Here is an 18,862-nt window from a genome sequence, read left to right as displayed (position 1 = left end):
AGCAGAGTCAAGAAGAATAGCAAGACACCGAGGCTGACGGCGTGTCGACATTTCATGACGTTTGTTGGAAATAATGCAGGAGTGGAAGTACATACAATGTATGCCATGCACATGTAAGGCAAGCAAGGAAGACGAACCGATTACGGGCTGCTGCTGATGGTCCATCCAGTATGGTGTCTGAATATCATCCAGCAACGACGCTACAGTTCCCAGGTGCCATCGAACAGCAAAAGCTTGACCAGATCAGAACTGGCGAGATCGGCATATGGCTCAAGCCTGCTTAGGTAGCCACAATACACTGCAGCAGCTACAGATGATGATCTGACTAAATGTTAGCAAGGAAAACTTAACACTGAAAGTTAGATGGAAAGCAATACATTTAAGACAAGACATCAGATACGTTGACATTGAACTAGACCGTTTAGAAATGGCTACGAGGTTAAAACGCGCGTACAACTAGAACGATTGCACCGCGCTTTGAATCGAATCCACGGATTGCTGGGCGGTTTGAATCGTGTCCGCAGTAGAGTCATCAACATTGCTGTAGCCATCGTTCTGGTCAGCAGGTTGAGTGGCATTCGCAGGCTTGGGGCAGCCGAAGTGCGCCTCCATGTCCTGGCGCCAGTTGTCGTACGTGATCTTCTGCTGGCCGCTCTTGATGGCGTTCACAATGGTCAGGCAGCGCGGCTCCTTGACGCCCCACGTCGCCTTGAACTGCTCCGAGTATTCAGGCGTGCCACCGAGACACTGGTCCTCGAACATGCACGCCTGACGCTCAATGTCCGCCATGACCTTAGAGCATCGGCCTCCCATGGCAGCCACAGTCTGGTCGTACCAGTCCGACACCTTCCGCTCGGCCGCGCACTTCTTCTTGTTCTTTATGATCACATCCACGTTGTTGTTCTTGGTGCCGTCATACTGAGGGGAAGGAGCCACCGTAGCGGAAACAGGGGCGGCAGTTGGGGTGATTAACGGAGCCTGCGCGTGGGCTGAAGCCACGTTGGTAGGCGTAGCGACGTTGTTCGTGACGGGGACATCGTCGCCCAGGGCAGTGTTCGCACAATCCTTGCCACGAATGTGTGCTCCTCCGTGGTTGTTGTATCCGTGCTCAGCCTCGAGGCGACGGTCGTTGCCCCAGCGACTGCGCAGCCAGTCGAACAAGCTGAAGCGAGGACGGCGAGTTATCGGCGCCGGGGCGGGCACGGGAGCGGGAGCGGGCACCGGAGCGCTGGTAGTTGGGGCCGGCGCAGGGGTGACGGGAACCGGAGCGGCAGTCGAAGCCGGGGTGTTCTGAGGAGCAGGAGAAGGCGGGGCATTGGAAGGCGCCGCAGTCGTAGGCGTAGGAGAGGGAGTGGACGTGCCGTCGCAGTTGTTGTACATGTCTGCAAGCTGGCCGCTGAGCTCGTACGTGTAGCTGCTGTCGCCCAAGTCGCGAACGTCCATGAGACCCGAGAACTGGTTGGGAACACCCTGGAAGTACCTTCCGATAAGCGGGTCCTGACTTCCCTGGATCGGGTTGTTGCCGTTGACACCCGTGCGCATGACGATGACCTCCGTGGGGCTGAATCGGCCACCGTTTCTTTTCGAGCACGAAGTCCAGGCCACGGGGTGCGCTGCCTTCTGAGCGAACGTGAGGCGTTCCGTACCGACGCGGCACTTGTGGAAAATGGTGTGAAGCGCATCGACCATCGAGTGGTGCGACCAGAAGATGGGGTCGGCCGGAGCTGCAAACGTCGCCATGGTGCTGTCTAGACTCGAGTGCACGTTGTTGTGGCAGCCGCCCTCGATGTTGGGGGACATTTCACCGATGTTACGGGCGTTAAAGATTTGCTGTTGGACCGATGCGTAGCTCGTGCTGGCAGGGACCGACGCCGATCCCCAGTCGGAACGAGGCACGCAACGCGCACACGCGGCTCCAGACACAGTCCCGGACTGACAGAAGTGGTTCAGTGGGGACACGTTGTTGCAGCGGCCAGAGTTGTCGATACCGTTAATCCGCACCGTACGCTGAGTTCCAGTCGTATAGCCACCGAGCTCCGTCATGATTGAGGAGCAGCTACCCAGAGACGAGCAGGAGCCAGCGAGAACGCGGTTGTTGGCGCCAACCCAGTTGAAGTACGGCACCGTCACACAGGCGAACTGGGAGCCTTGGCCGCGCAACATGTTCTCAAACACCACGAGCAGCAGTCGGTGCCAGTAGATGAACATGCACTGGCGGTGGGCCTGCATCTCCGACTGCATCTCCGTGTGCATTTCCACGAACTTGATGTACGCGCCAGAGTCCATGGCCGCAGCCAGCGCACCCTTGTACGTGTCCTTCTCCGCCGTCGTCATGGCGTCCCAGTCCTTGCGAACGCGAGCGCCACATTGGGCCTCAACCGGAGCAAGCGTCGCGATGATCGCAAGCAGCGCAGCGCCCAACACCCACGCAATCTTCATGGCTGGAAGGTTGGTTGAGAGCTTGGGTTGGTCTCCACGAGAGAGGGGTAAGACGCTAGGCGAGTGGCCAGCGAAATGGAAAATGGAAGTCGCAATCACGAGGTCGGTGGGCTGGTTGGTTGACGGACAGCAAGACGAAGACGCAGGCGGGGAGAGAGCAGGAGAACAAGGTGGCGACCTACACAGTTGGTCATCATTAATATCGAGCTGAAGCCCATCCACGCTCTGCCTCTACTAAGATCATCGTGTAACAAGCAGAGGGTGACTGCGATAAGAAAACTGTTATATCGATGTGATGTCGACTTCAGCTTAACAAAGCCCAAGTGATTTGAATTCGGTCGGTCAAAAATTGGGCAAAGAACTTGAGGTTGCTGGCAAACAAGACTCGCCACCTGGTAGGCATCAGGTGCGTTGAACAGAGTGGATAACTCGAAGTGGCGTGGCGGCTGGAGAACTCTATACAGTTCGAGCAGCGTGAACGCAACAAGTAGTTTTTGGAGAAGAGAGCTGACGGCACATGGTCCGGCGTGCTCAACAAGCTTGGATAAATGATTCCCTCTGGAAACCGGCAACTTGGCGTGCGTGACTAGGTAGACAACTGCGTCCGTTGCCTTGCACCAAGTCACCCGAAAGCGACAGGAAGAGGCACTGCATGTAGACCCACGGAGCAATGATATGTGAAGCTGCAACCACAGAAGTTTCTTGCGTGTCGGACTGGCGTCTGCTGTAACTTGCTGCAGCAAAAATTGTAGATGCTATACAATCCTATCCATCGGGCTACAACTTCCAGTTACAGGTAGGCAACGAGCCCTTGGGTGACTGACCGAGGCAGTCGTTGATGGTAATCGGCGTCATGGAAACGCTGTGCCGGGGCCTATTCCGGTGGAGCCTGCTGCTCAACGCTGGGCTAACCTCCGCAGCAGCTGATGATCCTCCGTTTCTACGTTGGTTGGATCCTAGTTGTTGTAAGCTCACCCCATGTTCGGCCTTGAAGCGACTCGCTTCAACCTTCAGCGGATCCGAGAGGGTTGCGACCGGTGGTGCCGCGAAGTGGAAGGATACTTGAGGAGTTTACCCTTATCACGGGATTTGCACAAACGAAGCTATGTCCGTGCAAGGGCATTCCTTGCCATAACCAACTTGGTTGCCAAGGCTGAGGGCTTTGGGCACGTCATTCCTAGACTTCTTGGATGCTCTAGACCTCACAGGGCTTCACTTTCGAAGCGACTACGTATTATAATTCAGCTGCGCAGTGGAAGCGTACGAACTTAATGTAGTGTAGATCGAAGATGCTGCCACTGTAAGCAGAATTGCTGCCCCTCATCGAAGGACCACAGTTCTTGCGAGGCCCTCAATCTGAAGTCTTCAGATGAAGGACCCTCATGATATTGAATGAGTGTCTGCTGGTTCAGCAGAACGGCCACATCAAGAGACCTCGAGCTCATCAATGCCGTCCCTCCCAGTCCACCACTCCCCAACTAGCCACCTCTCGGAACAACGGTGAAGAGCGATGTCTTCTTTATTCTCGTCGTTTGTGGTACTCCTCGGAGCATTTGTGCTGCATCCAGCGATAACGCGTGCAAACCAAGTCGTCCACATCCCCGCGCCAACGTGGACGGCAGCGAACTCGACGACAGATGAGCAACGCAAACTGTGGATGCCGCTGGCTTATCAGGAAGACCAGGGGTTCAACACCTCGTCGAACTTCACACAATGGCAACTGACCAACGGCTTCAAGACTCTCCGCGACTTCATGGACAACGGCAACTACTCAGTCACGTCGGGGGCTGATTAAGCGTGCGGCTGGACCGACCTAAAAGGAGTCCGCAACAGATTCCAGACGATAACATCATGCGCACATACGGCTACACCCGTGACGGCCCATGCGAGATCTGGCTGGACAATACCCTGGCCTACTCCAGCGTTGACTGTCTGGTGTCGCTGCCTAACATGACGTACACGCTGGACTACAGCGGGTGCGGCGCGAGCTGCGTCATGTACTGGTACACTTTGGGAGTCGCTAAACCGGATCGCGTGTACTCGTGGGAAGTTTACAAGGAGTGCATCCCCTTGTATATGAACGCAACCACGACTACTGCGACAGGTTCCAGTTCGTACGATGATACCCCAGGTACTGTGAAACCTGCGAGCTAAGCTGTACCGAGTGGGTAAACCCAGTAATTTCAAGAGGCGAAAAGTCAACATTTTGTCTCTATTGGTGTAAGTAGTAAGCTGAAATCCTCTCAGCGTCGAACCTAAAACGGTCTACGAATGATCGAATGTTCCAGTCTACGCCATTGGGCGGTAGGTCGCTTCAACTCCACTTTGGACAGCATCGTCCGGCAGCTGGATCACGTCGTTCGATTCCTGCGACCCCACTACGGGATAGCCATCCTGCGAGGAGCCCCACGAGCCCGAATACGAACTCGAGTTCGTCGCGTTGTTCGGCTTGGGACAACCAAACTGAGCCTCCATGTCCTCGCGCCACGACTCATAGATGATCGACTCCGAGCCGTTCAGGATGGCGTCCACAATAGTCTTGCAGCGCGGCTCCGTCACCTTCCAGAGCGCCTTGAACTCGGGCGAGTAGTCCTTCGTGCCACCCAGACACACATGCTCGAACATGCAGGCTTGGCGCTCAAGGTCGGCCATGTTGTCGTGCGAGTCACCCCTCATGGCGTCCATGGTCTGGTCGTACCAGTTGATGACGCGCTTCTCGTCTTCATCGGAGACATATGCGTCAATTGGCGCGTTAGCTTCGACCGGTTTGCCCGTGCTGTCGACGACGATAACGTCCTGGCGGCCGTCATCCTGGCCATTGTAGTCGGTCTCCGGGAAGTTGTTCTGCGACGTAGTCGTTGCCGTCGATGTCGTAGCCATCGTTCTGCGCCATGCCGCACATAACGGGCTTGGACGTGGTGTTCGTAGCGGTCGTGTCCTCCTCAAGCTTGCGAGACGTAGGAGAGGCGTCACAGCGATCGTACATGGCAGCCAGTTGACCAGTGATGGAGTACGTGTAGCTGCTGTTGCCCAAGTCGCGGACGTCCATGAGCCCCGCGAACTGGTTGGGGACTCCGGCGAAGTACTTGCCGATCTTCGGATCAGTGGAGCCAGGGATCGGATTAACGCCCCTCTCGCCCGTGCATGGTGATGCCATCCGTCGGACGGAAGACGCCACCGCCACGACGAGCACAGGACGTTCACGCAACTTTGTTCGCCGCTTTCTGAGCGAACGTCAGTCGCGCAGTCCCCACGCGGCACTTGTGAAAAATGGTGTGCAGCAAGTCGATCATCGCGTGGTGCGACCAGAACAGCGGCTCAGCAGGAGACGCGAAGGTGCCCATGGTGCCGTCCAGGTTGGCGTGCACGTTATCGTGGCAGCCCTGCTCAACGAGCGGCGACATCTGGCCAATGTTCTTGCCCTTGAAAACCTGCTGGCGGACCGATGCGTACGTCGTGCTGCTAGGGATTGGAGCTTGGCTCCAGTCACTGCGAGGAAGGCAGGCCGTGCCATTGAGGGACGAGAGCTGGCAGAAGTGATTCAGCGGCGGCTCAGCCACGCACCGACCGAAATTCTCCTCGCCGTTAATGTTGAGCGTAACTTCAGCGCCAGTAGCAGATCCGCCGAGCTCCTTGGTGATGGCCATGCAGTCAGCGAACAACGAGCATGTCCCCGCAGTCACGCGGGCTGCGGCAACGATCCAGTTGAAGTAGGGCACCGTCACACACGCGAACTGCGGCCCCTGTCCGCGCAGCATATTCTCAAACACGCCGAGAAAGAGGCGGTGCCAGTCCGTTCTTCGAACTTGCGGACTTACTGTGGCATAACTTTTCATTGAATTGCCCATTCTGAAATCTGATTGGGCCTGCTAAATCTGCGTGTTTAGGCTGAATTTATGCACTTCACGCTGGCCCGTGTCTATTTTGCAGGATTTCTTGTTATTGTTTTGAAAAACTTGTTGATTTGGAGTGAGCTGCCAGTTTCCTGCCTCTTTTTGATAGCACTTTCGTATGCTATGCAAATCCTAGGAGGATCATCACGGAAATTGAAAGTGACGCTGGATAAATCAACCAATAGACTACGAGAGTTTAACAAGGAGAAGATGCTAATTGGCTTAAACAAGTAGGCACAGAACTGGTTGTAGGCACTTTACCTTACGTGAACATGCACTGGCGGTGAGCCTCCATCTCGGATCGCATCTCGGTGTGCATCTCGACGAACTTGATGTAGTCGCCGGAGTCCATCGCAGCAGCGATGGCGTTCTTGTATGTGTCCTTCTCCACTGGAGTTAACATATCCCAGTCCTTGCGGATACGGGGGCCGCAGGTCGCTGGAGCTTGAGCTTCCACGTTGGAGAGACGTACGAGCAGCGCGAAGAGAGCGACGCTTAGAATCAATAGAATCTTCATGCTGAAGCCTTAGTCTTGCAGTGGAAGAGGTTGACGGGCTTGCGCCGGTGGCAAGGAAATGAGGAATGAAGTCCCAGGCGTGGATGAGCATGACATATCGTATTTTTCAGGAGAGCTGGAGCATAGGAACGGATGTATGGGTAATGCCGGCTGCGATCGTGGTGTCCTTGCTATATTTTATAGGACACGTAGCTCGGAGTCTACATACAGCACATGTATAATGGTGCTATGTATGCATGAACTCTGGTCAAAATACAGATACGTATGTATACAGTATACTTAGTGCTACTGTAGTACTGTACATGTGCATCAGTTGCAGCGGACAGGACCGTTGTACATGTAGCCACCGTCAACATGCTACACCGCGTCACCATGTTCCACTTTAATACCTGTACATGGTATTTAATACAGAGTGATACATGTTTGCCTCGCCGCGGCATCCTTGCTGCAGGAGCACTATTCTCCGCATGTAACACCGACTACTGTCTATTTCGATAAAGAAGCTTGTGTACTAATAAGCAGCGCTGCTCTAATTTTGTTGACTCATTAATCAGATCTTTGATCAATGTGGTGAATTACACCTCATCCCGGTGGTGCGTGCATGCAGTGCATGTACCAATGACACGGGTTGGTACCGGTACTGTACAAACCAGGACAGCCGACAACAGCGAAATGCTTCGTCGCCGGCACGCGCACTCTGTCGGAAATTGTTGGTCCGGAGCTTTCGCTCGCAATCAAGAACAGCTCAAGACTGTCTGATGCCCCGCCACACTGTGGCCCACAGCCTTTGAACGTTAACTCGCCGTCACGTCGAGATAACGCTGCGTGATCGGCACAGTACCAGCTGCCGTCGCACGTGATCCCTCAAAATCCCTCTACACCAGTGTTGGCAAAAAAAATATCGAAGGATTTTTATCCGAATAAAATAATAAATAATAAAATAAAAATAGTTTTATTTTTATGTGATTTTTAAATTTTTATCGAGCAAATCCCGCTTAATCGAATAAACCGGGAGCTGCAGAGGAACTGTAGTTGCGCTAATAGTAGCCTGTGTCCTCGCTGCAGACAATCAGAGCATGGGCGGCAAGTAGCACAGCGAGCGCGGGCGGCTAAGCGTAGACGACGAGCAGTGGTTGAGAGTGGTTGAGGGGTAAGCGGTCAGCGGCGTCACAGTGCCAATGTGCCTCGAGTCTGTTGCAGCAACAGTGTTGCTTCGAGGCGCGTCGTTTGCGTCGTTCATCCGTGGCGGAGGCGAGTCCGGGGCGCGTCGGCGTGAGATCCGTGAGCAGGGGCACAGAGTCGCTGATGGCGAAACCTGTCCGGCTGGTGCTGTCTCGATCGGGTCTAGCGCTCGCAAGTACTTGCGGATCGGTGCGAGTGTCCGGCGCTCGCATCTCGGACGACGTGGCTTTGGCTGATTGTGTTGGTGCGACGGGTGGTGCAGTGGTGATGTCTGACGGTGCGTGCACGTCGGTCCGGCGCAGCGGAGAAGGTCCGAGCAGCAGCGGCGAGGTGCGACTGGGCAGCACGTCCAGAGCGGCGACGGGTGGCGCGTGTAGATTTCGTCTGGCTCGGCGTCTGGATCTTGCGGTGCTGCTTTCGCTGGCAGCATCAAGCTGTTGGTGGTGGTGGCGACTCGTAGCAGGATGGGTCAAGTGGCGTCGTGTTGGTGGGTGATTCGTCGCTATCGACAGCGTCTTCGTCTGGAATCGTGGCGAACGTTTTTCGGCTGGAGGACAGCAGCTCTGCTGTAGACATTGCCGACGGCCATGTATCCGTGTCGAGCGGTTCGGCTCGGTACTCGGGCTGAGCGGCAGCGGCAGTGATGCTGCTGCCATCTGCGGTGACGCGACGCTGGGGTTATCTACCCCTGGTGTGAGCCGAGCCTTCGCAGAAGCAGAATTTCCTGACACTGTATACACATATAATTCCGATCGCGACTAGCATTGAATACTCAAACCTTTTTTCTAAATTGAACTCAGCTTTCATCTCCGTAGGTTGTTGGGATTTATACATGGTTGGCTACCGTATCCGTACAGTACCGGTAGTGTCCGCACGAACATTAATGGAGATGGCGTCAAATCGCTTAGCACATGGCGCTCGACGAGCGCCATGTGGCTCAAGTGGCGCCGCATCTGCAGTCCAAGTCATGTTCATTACCCAAGGTTATAATATTGAACACTTTGTTCCTCGAGCTGTCACCATCGGCGGTACAATACCAAGACGCAATGTTTGTTTTTCTTCATTTGTTGGCGTGCAGTACTGGCATCAACCGAGAAAAGGATACTGCTGGTAAGGCCCATTTGTAAAAAAAAAGAGGTTGCTGGCCTACTTATAAGAGTACAATAGGCCATCGCACTAAGCGAGCGATTCGACCCCCCCCCCTCTACATGTATCGTACAGCACCCCAGTAGCACCCCATCTCATGTGTCTGTGAAGAATTTTCACAGAAAGCCACTTTTTAAAAAAAGGTGGGTTTCAGTGATAATTCTTGCAAGCTGCATACAGTAAGAAAGTCAAGTTGAACCATGGTAAGTTCTTTAAAAATAAAAAGTCGGATTTGTACATGTAGTGAATACAGTAAGATTTTAGATCTACTTTGCATTCGATCCGTATCTACATTTTTTGACTCAGCTACGGTGGTCCAACTTAGACCCTAAGTACAACCACAACGCAAATTCTTGAGCGGCTGGCATGTTTTCGTGCGAGTCTCCGCCCATGGCGTCCATGGTCTGGTCGTACCAGTTGATGACGCGCTTCTCGTCTTCATCGGAGACATAGGCGTCAATTGGCGCGTTAGCTTCGACCGGTTTGCCCGTGCTGTCGACGACGATAACGTCCTGGCGACCGTCATCCTGGCCATTGTAGTCGGTCTCCGGGAAGTTATTCTGCGACGTAGTCGTTGCCGTCGATGTCGTAGCCATCGTTCTGCGCCATGCCGCACATAACGGGCTTGGACGTGGTGTTCGTAGCGGTCGTGTCCTCCTCAAGCTTGCGAGACGTAGGAGAGGCGTCACAGCGATCGTACATGGCAGCCAGTTGACCAGTGATGGAGTACGTGTAGCTGCTGTTGCCCAAGTCGCGGACGTCCATGAGCCCCGCGAACTGGTTGGGGACTCCGGCGAAGTACTTGCCGATCTTCGGATCAGTGGAGCCAGGGATCGGATTAACGCCCCTCTCGCCCGTGCATGGTGACGCCATCCGTCGGACGGAAGACGCCACCGCCACGACGAGCACAGGACGTCCACGCAACTTTGTTCGCTGTAGTGCAGGCAATATCCAGCCTGCCCCAGCTAGCAGTAGTACTATTGGTAGCAGTCAATCTCGGCAAACGTGATGACTGCGACAATGAATCTTGCGGATAACGCAAAGTAAGATTACAGTGCCCCGTGCATAACGGAATCCTGATGATCAGGCAGAAATCAAGTGAATGTCGTGTAGGAAAACACGAGTTTACGAGTCCTCGCCCTGTCAATCGAAGTCTCTAGGACGAGCCCTGCCGTCTCCGAAGAGTCGGCGATAGATTGTCGGGATAATAAACCTGAAGACCAGGTCCGATCCCTTATACGGGCTGGAATGTGCCTCCCTGTGTGTTGCGGGTCAGGTAGGTTTACCCTTCGTTAAAATATAAGAGCACCCTTAGCCACGAGCTACGGCCAGGATGCAATGTGTAATACGTGCTTTCGCACTAAACCTCTGTGGTCCCTCAGAAAGGAAGGGTACCAGGCCAATCGAAGCCTCTTACAGGGGCGCCGGGGCGAAGCCTCGGCTAGAAGTCAAATACACTGGGGGGTCCTTGCCTCACACCCAGTCAAACGTACCACTGTACACAGAGGTCTCTAATACCTCCCAACACTCGGCCACCTACTCACTCTTGGCCTTACCAGGATGAACACTCGGTCAATGCACCTTATGCTCACCGGCAGACATACCCCGTGCAGCCGAGTGTATCCAGACCCTACGCTAAGCTTAGCGACTTACCGTAGACGGACGTGACCCTTGTGTGGCTTGGGGAGGAAATTCTGCTCTGTTTAATGGTTTAGAGGCTATCAGGCCTCTCCTATAGCTAATCCCTAAGGTCTATACAAATATCAAGTGTGGACCGAGCTTTCGAGCTGATCCTACAACCGGACGAAACTTCGTCCTAAATCCGAACTCCTACTGGGCATAAAGTTTACCCACTATGAAACTTCGGAGGCCTCGGCAGGCGGTTTATTTTGACCCGCCGAGACCCTTCTGTCACTCCATAGTCTCTATCAATCTTCTGGGCACTAAAGCGCGGGAAATGTGACCGACCAATCAGAGCCCTCGGTCAGCCATCACTCAAGGCAGTCTACTCTTGCTAAAATGTAGATAGTAGTTAGACCTCGGCCGGAACTCGCCCGGCCGCAGTCATTTCCCGATCTCACAGCGGCCCCCAACTCGGCCCGAGCCGTCCCAAGTGGTGAGTGCCGTGTTGCCTTCGTGCCTCTCTGCGCTCCGACGCCATGCAGTCCTCTGGCGGTCCTGGCAGCGCACCGCCCTTCACCTTCCCGGACCTCGGTCCAGTCATCCAGGTGAGTCTTCGTGTGAGGTGCTTGAGTGCTGTGCTTGATTTCTTCATCGCGTCTAACCGTCTTCAACTTGCTGCATCTTGCTGCAGGACACTCGATAGCGTGGCCCCACAGGGCAGGTCATCGACCCGTCGGCGCCGGCCTCGGAGGCCTCGGCGGTGCCAACTCCCGCTTCTGCATCAGCAAGCGGGGCGCCCCGACGGCCCCAGGCTTCGGCCGCAGTTCCTGTAGCTTCAGCGCCATCGTCTGGTGCTGGTGGCAGCGCCGGAGCTGCTCCGTCATCAACTCCCGCCTCTGCAGGAGCACGCGGGGTGGCGGGCGGTCTCCAGGCCGCACCATCGGTCGTCGCGCACCATGCTTCGGCTGCAAGCACCGGAGAGACCTCGGCTTCGAGTGCAGTGGCTCCGACGTTGCCAACTCCCGCTTTGCCGTCCGCTAGCGGGGCTTCGTCGGACCCTGCGTGTACTCAGCTGGTCCCCAGGTCCTCGCCCGACTCCAGTCCTCTGCACGAGCCTTCGTCAAGTGCTGCGCACTTCTGCCACACGGGTGACCCGCTGCCTGCAACTGCGTGCGAGGCTTCGGGACTTCCCCCGCGCTCCTCCGCGCAATGGTATGCTGTCGAAGACATCGTTCACCACGAGGTGCAGGCTGCGGTCGAGGAGCTCCGCGAGCACACGGAACGACGTTTCGCAGACTTCGCGCAGCTGATGGTCGGCTTGGTGCGTCACCCTCCGCTTCGTGTCGACTACGAGCTGGACCAGAGGCTCGAGCGCGCTCAATCCCTCGGTGAGGTAGTCGAGGCACTCAATCCGGACCCTTGCGGGCTGCCTACGGGCTGGGACGAAGAGATGCGCAAGCTTCGGTTCGAGGTTCAAATACTTCGAAAGGCGCGCTCAACACTTCGAGTCGCTGCTCAATCAGGAGACGGACCTCAAGAACCAGGCTCAGGTCCTGTGTACCCGAGCCTCGTTCGAGCGCAACGAGCTCTTCGAGGTGGTCAAGTCGCTTCGCCACGAGCGCGACGAAGTTTCGCGTCAGCTGAGGAAGCACAACACTGCCATGGCTACGAACGACGAAACGATCGCTCTGCTGAGGTCACAGTGTGAGCGCTACGAGGCTTCGCTCAAGGCTTCGGACTCGCTTCTGGCAAAGGATCGTGAGCTCTTCAAGTCGGGTCTCCAAGAGTACAACCGCAACATGAGGCAGCTCCGAAGTCTGCTCGTCAACCAAGCGCGTGGTCAACCGAAGGCTCGAGAGCTCGTTCGTCGCATGGATGACAACGTCCTGCCCAGAGCATTCGATGCTTTCCTGGAGGTGTTCGATTCTGCGTACTCCGCTTCCGGTGCGGCTCCTGCAACTCCAAGTTCTCGTGAATCTTCGTCTCGAGCTGGCACTACTCGCCATCGAGCTGCTGCTCTGGCTGATGTCCAAGCCGATGTCTCGATGGAGCCTGCTGAGTCAGGCAACGACTCGGATGACGAGTCGACCAGTCCTCGCCCAGCCAAGCGTCGTAAGCATGCTCATCGCAAGTCTCGGGAGACACAACAGGCTGCATCCAACCGAGCTACAAGACTCGGTCGTTCTTCTGTCAACCTGCAGCAGAGAGCTCGTGCCAGGTCGGCTTCTCGTCCTTCGTCACCCACGACCCCAGTCGAGTCTGCGGCTCCACAGGCTCGCCCTGTGGCGTCACATTCTTCGGCGGCTGGTTCGGCTGCTTCCAGCACAATTCCTCCGGCTTCGACTACGTCTGCTCTCCGCTCCATGTCAGATGTTGAACGTGAGAATGCGCTAGACGACGAGGTTATCGGTGACGCTACTGCACCTAGTGCTAGCGAGCCTTCGGCACCGGCTCCTCCTCCACGTTCACGCTCTCAAGGTTCGGCAGGCAGATGCCGGCAGCGCAATCCTCGTGTCCAAGTTGTGGCAACTCTCTCTGCGGCTAGCACAGCCGAGATATCAAGCTTCGCTCGGGCGTCTACACCGCCAGCCCCAGTCCACGGGGAGCAACCCCTCGTTCGGGTGTCCCGCAAGCTGCCGGATACTGCGACTCCGTTCCTCGACCCTCTGTTCCAAGCGTATGGGACTAAGTCGTGCTGGTGCATCATCCAGAACGTTCGGATGCCTCGGCCTATTGCTGGTGACGTGATGATGGAGTGCTCAGTCAAAGGCATAGAGGAGTGGTCGGGTTGGACAAATCCGAATCACCCATTCCAGAGGGTTCTCGCCAGCATGCCGGACGAGCCTTGCCTGTTTGAGGTTGCGGCGTTCATGCCGGACGTTCCAATTTCGGTTCGCGCCGAGGTTCGAGCGCTGTTGGTTAAGCTCTGGCGGCAGTTCACGGGTCGATCTGTCGGTCGTACTGAGAAGAACGACCTAGCCTTCTCACTGTTCGAGCGAGGGCATTGGATTTCGACGACTGCCGTGGAGCGTTTCCTCCGGTTTATGGCAGAGACCTTCGATGAGGACTCGCCTGAGTACTGCGCGATCCTGGCGGCGTGGGTCAAGTACAACCGCGAGCGCAACACCGTGCAGATCGCCTGCGTCTGCAGATCCCGAAGCGCTGGTGGCAGTGGTGTTTCCCAGACTTCGCTGACCACATCTCGTGCGAGACCGAGACTATGCTCGAACCTTCGGTGTTGCAGTACTCGTTCGAGAACTTGACGTGGGCTCCCAGCTCGGGCGATTGGGTTTCGGAGTGCTTGGAGCTGGATGGACACCAGCCTTGGCGCAACTGTTGGGTGGATGTGCCGTCCGAGCACCCGTACAACACAACCTTCGCTCCGTGCAACCCCATGGTTCCACTCTTCGTTCCTCGTGGCATGACTGTTCGTGAAGTCGCGACAGCTATTAAGGTCAACCCAGTGCTGGACCCTCGCCGTGTTACGACCCCATGGGTGCGCGCGTTCACGAACTTCCACGGACCTCCTTTCGGTCTGCAGGAGGACGGGCAGCCGGGTGAAAACAAAATCTCGGAAGAGGAGGAGGTCAAGGAGCTGATCGAAGCGATCGAGTCTCCGGTTGCTGAAGAGTCTTCGGAAGAGGTTCAGGACGAATCTCGCCCCGCCGTGGATGCGCAAGAGACTTCGGGCGAAGCTACACAAGCGCTAGGAGCTCAAGATGAAGCAACAGCAACGCAGGACTCGGTTCAAGATCGCGTCGCGGCTTCGGAGGCCCCTGTTGAGGAGGCCCCAGCCAGCGAGCCTCCGGCTGACGCGCCACGTTCGCCTCCAAGTGCTGCTGATCAATCTGCCGCGCAAGCCGAAGCTTCTCAGGCTGCGCGTCTCCGCGTTTTGGCCAAGGTTGCCTCGTCTTCGGACGCCTAAGCCTCGTTCCAGTTCTCCATCGTTCCTTCATGTTTAGGTCGGGCTAGATCAGGGTATTCAGACAGTTCGTTCGTAGTATAACTAGCTCACCCATGCAATTCAGTAGTCGTTTGTCCTTCTTCAGCTGTTCTCCATAGTTTCTCCAGTCGTGATCTCCACTTCGTAAAGTCTTGTCCACTTCAACATACAAATATACAATCTTCTTTCCGCAGTAACATGTTTCGTCTGCTGGGACAGGCTGCGTAGCCCTGCCGGCAGTTCATCATGATGAGAGGGATGCAACTAGTCCTCGTCAGCGACTTGGACCATTTGCAATCTTCGGTCACGTCGTTTCTCGCGTAGATAGTCATACAGCAGTCCGCCACAAGACAGATTCGACGCGGGCTCCCACGAGGGTTCGTCATAGCCGACCCACTTCACCTTGAACTCTCGAACGGCTCGCTCAGTGCTCGTCGAGAGGGGAATTCGGTCATCCAAGATGGCTTCAACCTCATACTCGCCCGCCAGGTGGTCGGGTTCCCAACTATCCTCCGGGAGTAACTCCTCGTCGAAGTCTAGTCGCGTCTCCTCGGTAACCTCCGCGGCGAGTCGAGTCTTCGGTCGATCGCCAAACTCGTTCACCGCCTTCAACCGAGACACATGCACTACCGGGTAGATCCGATAACCACTCTTGTCAGGCAAATCCAATTCGTACGCATACTCGTCAACCTTCTGTTTGATGCGGAAGGGACCATGCCATCGATGGGCCAACTTCTTGGTCAACCCTGGCTTGACGCGTTCCATGTAAAGCCACGCACGATCTCCAGGCTGGAAGAGAGACTTCGGTGCGGGATCTGGTGTGTCACCCTCACCCTCTGCACCTGTCGGATCATCTTCCGAGGTTTCGCCAGTCGCGGAAGGTGGAAGCGCAGCGCGTTCCGCTCGGCTCAAAGCCTCGTTGTGCTTTTGGGTACGCCGAGCTTTCTCGACTGCTTGGTACTCTTTAGCCATTTCCAACGCAAACTCCTGTTGCCTGTTGACCGCTCGGCGCCACGCCAACGCATCGGACTGTCGTCCGACACCTCGCTTCAGTGATGAGGTCATTGCTCGGAGGGTGGACCTTGCGTCCCATCCGTGCACCAAGTAAAAAGGGGTGTCCTTCCTCATGGTGTCCTGCGAGTTGTTAATCGCGAAGATCAACTTCTCCACAATTTCATCCCAGTCTTGTTGCAGCGGGTGCTCCGCGTACACTCGCACCGATTGCATTACGGTCTTGACCGAGCGTTCTTGCTGGCCGTTAGCCTGCGGCCGATAGCTCAACGTAGCCCTAGATCTCGACTGCATCATCTCGGCGAAGGTTTGGAAGACCTCGCTCATGAAGCGCGGGTCTCGGTCATGCCTGATCAGCGTCGGCGCTCCGAACCTTCGGTACACGCACTCTTCGAATGCTTGTGCTACACAGAGTGCAGATGTGTCCGCCATCGCCTTGCCCATGACGAATCCAGTGAACGCGCACTGAAACAGTAACAGTGCGGTATTGCCCCGCCGAGTCTTCGGTAGGGTATCACAAAATCCATCGAGACAATTTGTAGCGGGCGCTCGGCCAAGATGTTGCCCGGCGAGTACCCACGTAGTTGCGGGCGACTCTTGCTTGAGCTACAGTCCGGGCACGAACGTACGTGCTTCTCCACGTCGGCGAATAAGCCAATCCAATAGTAGTCAGCCTTGACCCGGTGGTAGGTTCGGACGATACCTTGGTGACCGCCCTCCAACGAGTCGTGACAGTTCTGTAGGATCTCCTGAACCATCGTTGTTGGCACCACTAGACGTAGTGTCGTCTCCTCGGCCCGGTCGCGACCCCACCGACGGTTCGCACCAAGGAAATACAGCAAGCCATCTTCGCTTAACACGAACTTGTCAGCCATCTTCCAGGCTTCGCGTGCAGCTTTGTAGGCAAGTTTCGCTTCTTCTCCCTTTAGCACCGTCTTGAGGTTTGACCATCGGAGCTCCTCATCCTGGGCTGTGCCAATGCGCCTGCGCCGTTCTTCCTGCACCACTAGTGGGTCGATGTCGTCAGCACTCGGTTCATGGACCACCGTTGCGTCAGGTCTCGGTTGGTCTGGAAGTTCGTTGGACTCTTCGTTGCTGACATTATTAGCTTCGTCTCCTTCGGTTCCCTCTTCTGGTTCATCACCCGAAGTTTCATCGGCAAAGCGTACTTGTTTCCAGCGCGCGCGGGCTTGTTGCCCCGTTACCGCGGCTACATGTCCAGTATCCCGTACAAAATCGAAAAAATTCTTACTGCGGTCACTGTCACGCGTATCCATCACACGTATCGAGTTCACGTGACGCGTTACGACTTCTCCAGAAGCTTCAGAGGCTTCGGCTGACGGTTCATAGAGCACTTCTCGGATCCGATTCAATTCCATCAACTCTCGTTTTCGGTTTTCGCTGTTCACCGTCATCGACACCTTCTTTTCCAAGGTTTCGCTCGCCAAAGAGTCTGCAGCTGCATTGAACTCTCGGATAGCATGTAGGTACTTCACGGACCGAAGTCTCGTGGTCAGTTCCTTGTGCTCGTTCAGTTGTGCCATCAGCGACTCCTTACGGCAAGCGATCACCCCTAGGGATCGCTGGATTGCGAGTCTCGAGTCCCCGACGATGCCTAAGTCCTCGGCCCCATGTTCTAGGGCGGCAGAGACCCCGTTGTTCATTCCGGTGTACTCAGCGAGGTTTACAGTCGTGGTCTCGAGATACGCACTCGCAGCGATCACTACACTCCATTCAGGAAGTCGCCATAGTATCCAGGCGCAACTGCCGTAGCCACCATACTTCTCGGTCTTCGCCGAGCCATCAAACAAAAGTACGTAGCCACTGTATGTAGGTGGCAACCGTGCATAAAGCAAATGCGGATCCATCCGAACACTCGGCGAGCCTTTGGCTCGAGGGGTCACTGGTGCCAACGAGTCTTCGAGGTCAACGAAACTTGTGATCGTCGACTGCAAAAGCTGCGCGAAGGCGCAATCCTTTTTCTTGACTCGTTGCACCACTAGACTCCACGGAGACAGTAAGACGGTAAATTGCGTTGCACGTCCGAAGAGTGTCTTCGACTTGTGGACCCAGTCGAGCGTCGAAAACAGCGTGTAGACATGTATGGTCCGACCGGCCAGCTGGGTGTAAACACACCTTCAACAGCTGTAGCAAAGCCAGTACCTCCTTTTCCGCCGGGTGGTAGTTCATCTCGGCGTCCTTGAGCACCCGGCCGCAGAACCGCACCGGGTGCATCAGGCCATCGTGCTCCTGCATGAGCGTGGTGCTCACTGCCCATTCATTTGCAAACAGCGTCACATGGACCTCTCGGTCACGGCGAGCTAACTGCAGCCGAGAAAGACGCATACGATCATGTGAAGAACTTATTGGCAAGTTCCGCCACACTATCTCTGCCGGACGATGCGTCCACGACCTGCGTATTCACCGACGCCTCGGATACAGGCTATTCGGTCATCCTCACCCAGGTGAAGGACTTTGACCCAAAGGTTCCGATCACCACGCAGAAGCATCAACTGCTCACGTGCCTGAGTGGAACCTTCCATGGCTCACAGCTGAATTGGACCGTCATTGAGAAAGAAGCCTACCCTATTGTGGTGGCCTGCGAGAAGCCAGATTATCTACTGCTGCGTGCAAGGCCTTTTCGGCTATTCTGTGACCACCGAAACTTAATCCACGTCTTCGCACCTCACATGAGTATCAAGAAGCACATACGTGCAAAGCTGCTTCGATGGGCGCTCAAACTGATGACCTACCGCTACATTATCGAACATGTCGACGGGACCGCCAACGTTTGGGCGGACATGCTTTCAAGATGGGCTGGCCAGCCCACGACTACAGTCAAGTTGAAGCGATTCTCCCAGAGGAAGGTAAGAAGCAGCGGTCATCGACGAAGGCGCCAGGACAGCGAGCCCTAAGGCCACTCGACTCAGATGGCTTCACGTGGCCAGCACTGGACGAGTTCAGGACGTCACAACAGTAGCACCAGGCACCCGCAGGTGCAGTGCGTGACAAGGACAGTGTGCTACGAGTCGACCAGCGGATCTGGGTCCCTCGAGCATGCAAAGACCTCACTCAACGGCTCTGTGTGATCGCCCATTGCGGGGCCCA

General features: G+C 55.7%; 6 protein-coding genes across 6 annotated transcripts; 3 read left to right on the top strand and 3 right to left on the bottom strand.

Annotated features, from left to right (window-relative positions):
* Nucleotides 1-456: 456 nt before the first annotated feature.
* Nucleotides 457-2,439, bottom strand: PHYSODRAFT_306472 (hypothetical protein; the record flags this gene model as incomplete). Its single annotated transcript, XM_009538514.1, has 2 exons — nucleotides 457-2,056; nucleotides 2,207-2,439. The coding sequence occupies 2 exons, from the start codon at nucleotides 2,437-2,439 to the stop codon at nucleotides 457-459; spliced, it is 1,833 nt and encodes a 610-aa protein (XP_009536809.1).
* Nucleotides 2,440-3,949: 1,510 nt separating this feature from the next.
* On the top strand, nucleotides 3,950-4,593 carry PHYSODRAFT_340369 (hypothetical protein; the record flags this gene model as incomplete). The annotated part of the gene is made up of 2 exons (XM_009538513.1): nucleotides 3,950-4,218; nucleotides 4,260-4,593. The coding sequence occupies 2 exons, from the start codon at nucleotides 3,950-3,952 to the stop codon at nucleotides 4,591-4,593; spliced, it is 603 nt and encodes a 200-aa protein (XP_009536808.1).
* A 135-nt stretch (nucleotides 4,594-4,728) lies between these two features.
* Nucleotides 4,729-6,287, bottom strand: PHYSODRAFT_262654 (hypothetical protein; the record flags this gene model as incomplete). The annotated part of the gene is made up of 4 exons (XM_009538512.1): nucleotides 4,729-5,283; nucleotides 5,345-5,663; nucleotides 5,701-6,182; nucleotides 6,258-6,287. The coding sequence occupies 4 exons, from the start codon at nucleotides 6,285-6,287 to the stop codon at nucleotides 4,729-4,731; spliced, it is 1,386 nt and encodes a 461-aa protein (XP_009536807.1).
* A 307-nt stretch (nucleotides 6,288-6,594) lies between these two features.
* PHYSODRAFT_340367 (hypothetical protein) lies at nucleotides 6,595-10,050 on the bottom strand (the record flags this gene model as incomplete). The annotated part of the gene is made up of 5 exons (XM_009538511.1): nucleotides 6,595-6,857; nucleotides 8,054-8,415; nucleotides 8,486-8,687; nucleotides 9,488-9,704; nucleotides 9,745-10,050. The coding sequence occupies 5 exons, from the start codon at nucleotides 10,048-10,050 to the stop codon at nucleotides 6,595-6,597; spliced, it is 1,350 nt and encodes a 449-aa protein (XP_009536806.1).
* A 1,286-nt stretch (nucleotides 10,051-11,336) lies between these two features.
* On the top strand, nucleotides 11,337-13,177 carry PHYSODRAFT_262664 (hypothetical protein; the record flags this gene model as incomplete). Its single annotated transcript, XM_009538510.1, has 4 exons — nucleotides 11,337-11,405; nucleotides 11,504-12,121; nucleotides 12,504-12,912; nucleotides 12,951-13,177. 4 exons carry the CDS (start codon nucleotides 11,337-11,339, stop codon nucleotides 13,175-13,177), a joined length of 1,323 nt encoding a protein of 440 aa, XP_009536805.1.
* A 783-nt stretch (nucleotides 13,178-13,960) lies between these two features.
* PHYSODRAFT_528597 (hypothetical protein) lies at nucleotides 13,961-14,725 on the top strand (the record flags this gene model as incomplete). The annotated part of the gene is made up of 1 exon (XM_009538509.1): nucleotides 13,961-14,725. A coding segment is annotated over one exon (765 nt), but the record flags the coding sequence as incomplete, so codon positions are not given.
* Between the last annotated feature and the right edge of the window lie 4,137 nt (nucleotides 14,726-18,862).

This window comes from Phytophthora sojae, assembly GCF_000149755.1.
Source record: "Phytophthora sojae unplaced genomic scaffold PHYSOscaffold_12, whole genome shotgun sequence".
In the NCBI taxonomy this organism is placed as follows: domain Eukaryota; phylum Oomycota; class Peronosporomycetes; order Peronosporales; family Peronosporaceae; genus Phytophthora; species Phytophthora sojae.
Note: the sequence above shows the minus strand (reverse complement) of the source record. Positions and strands in the feature narration are given on the sequence as shown.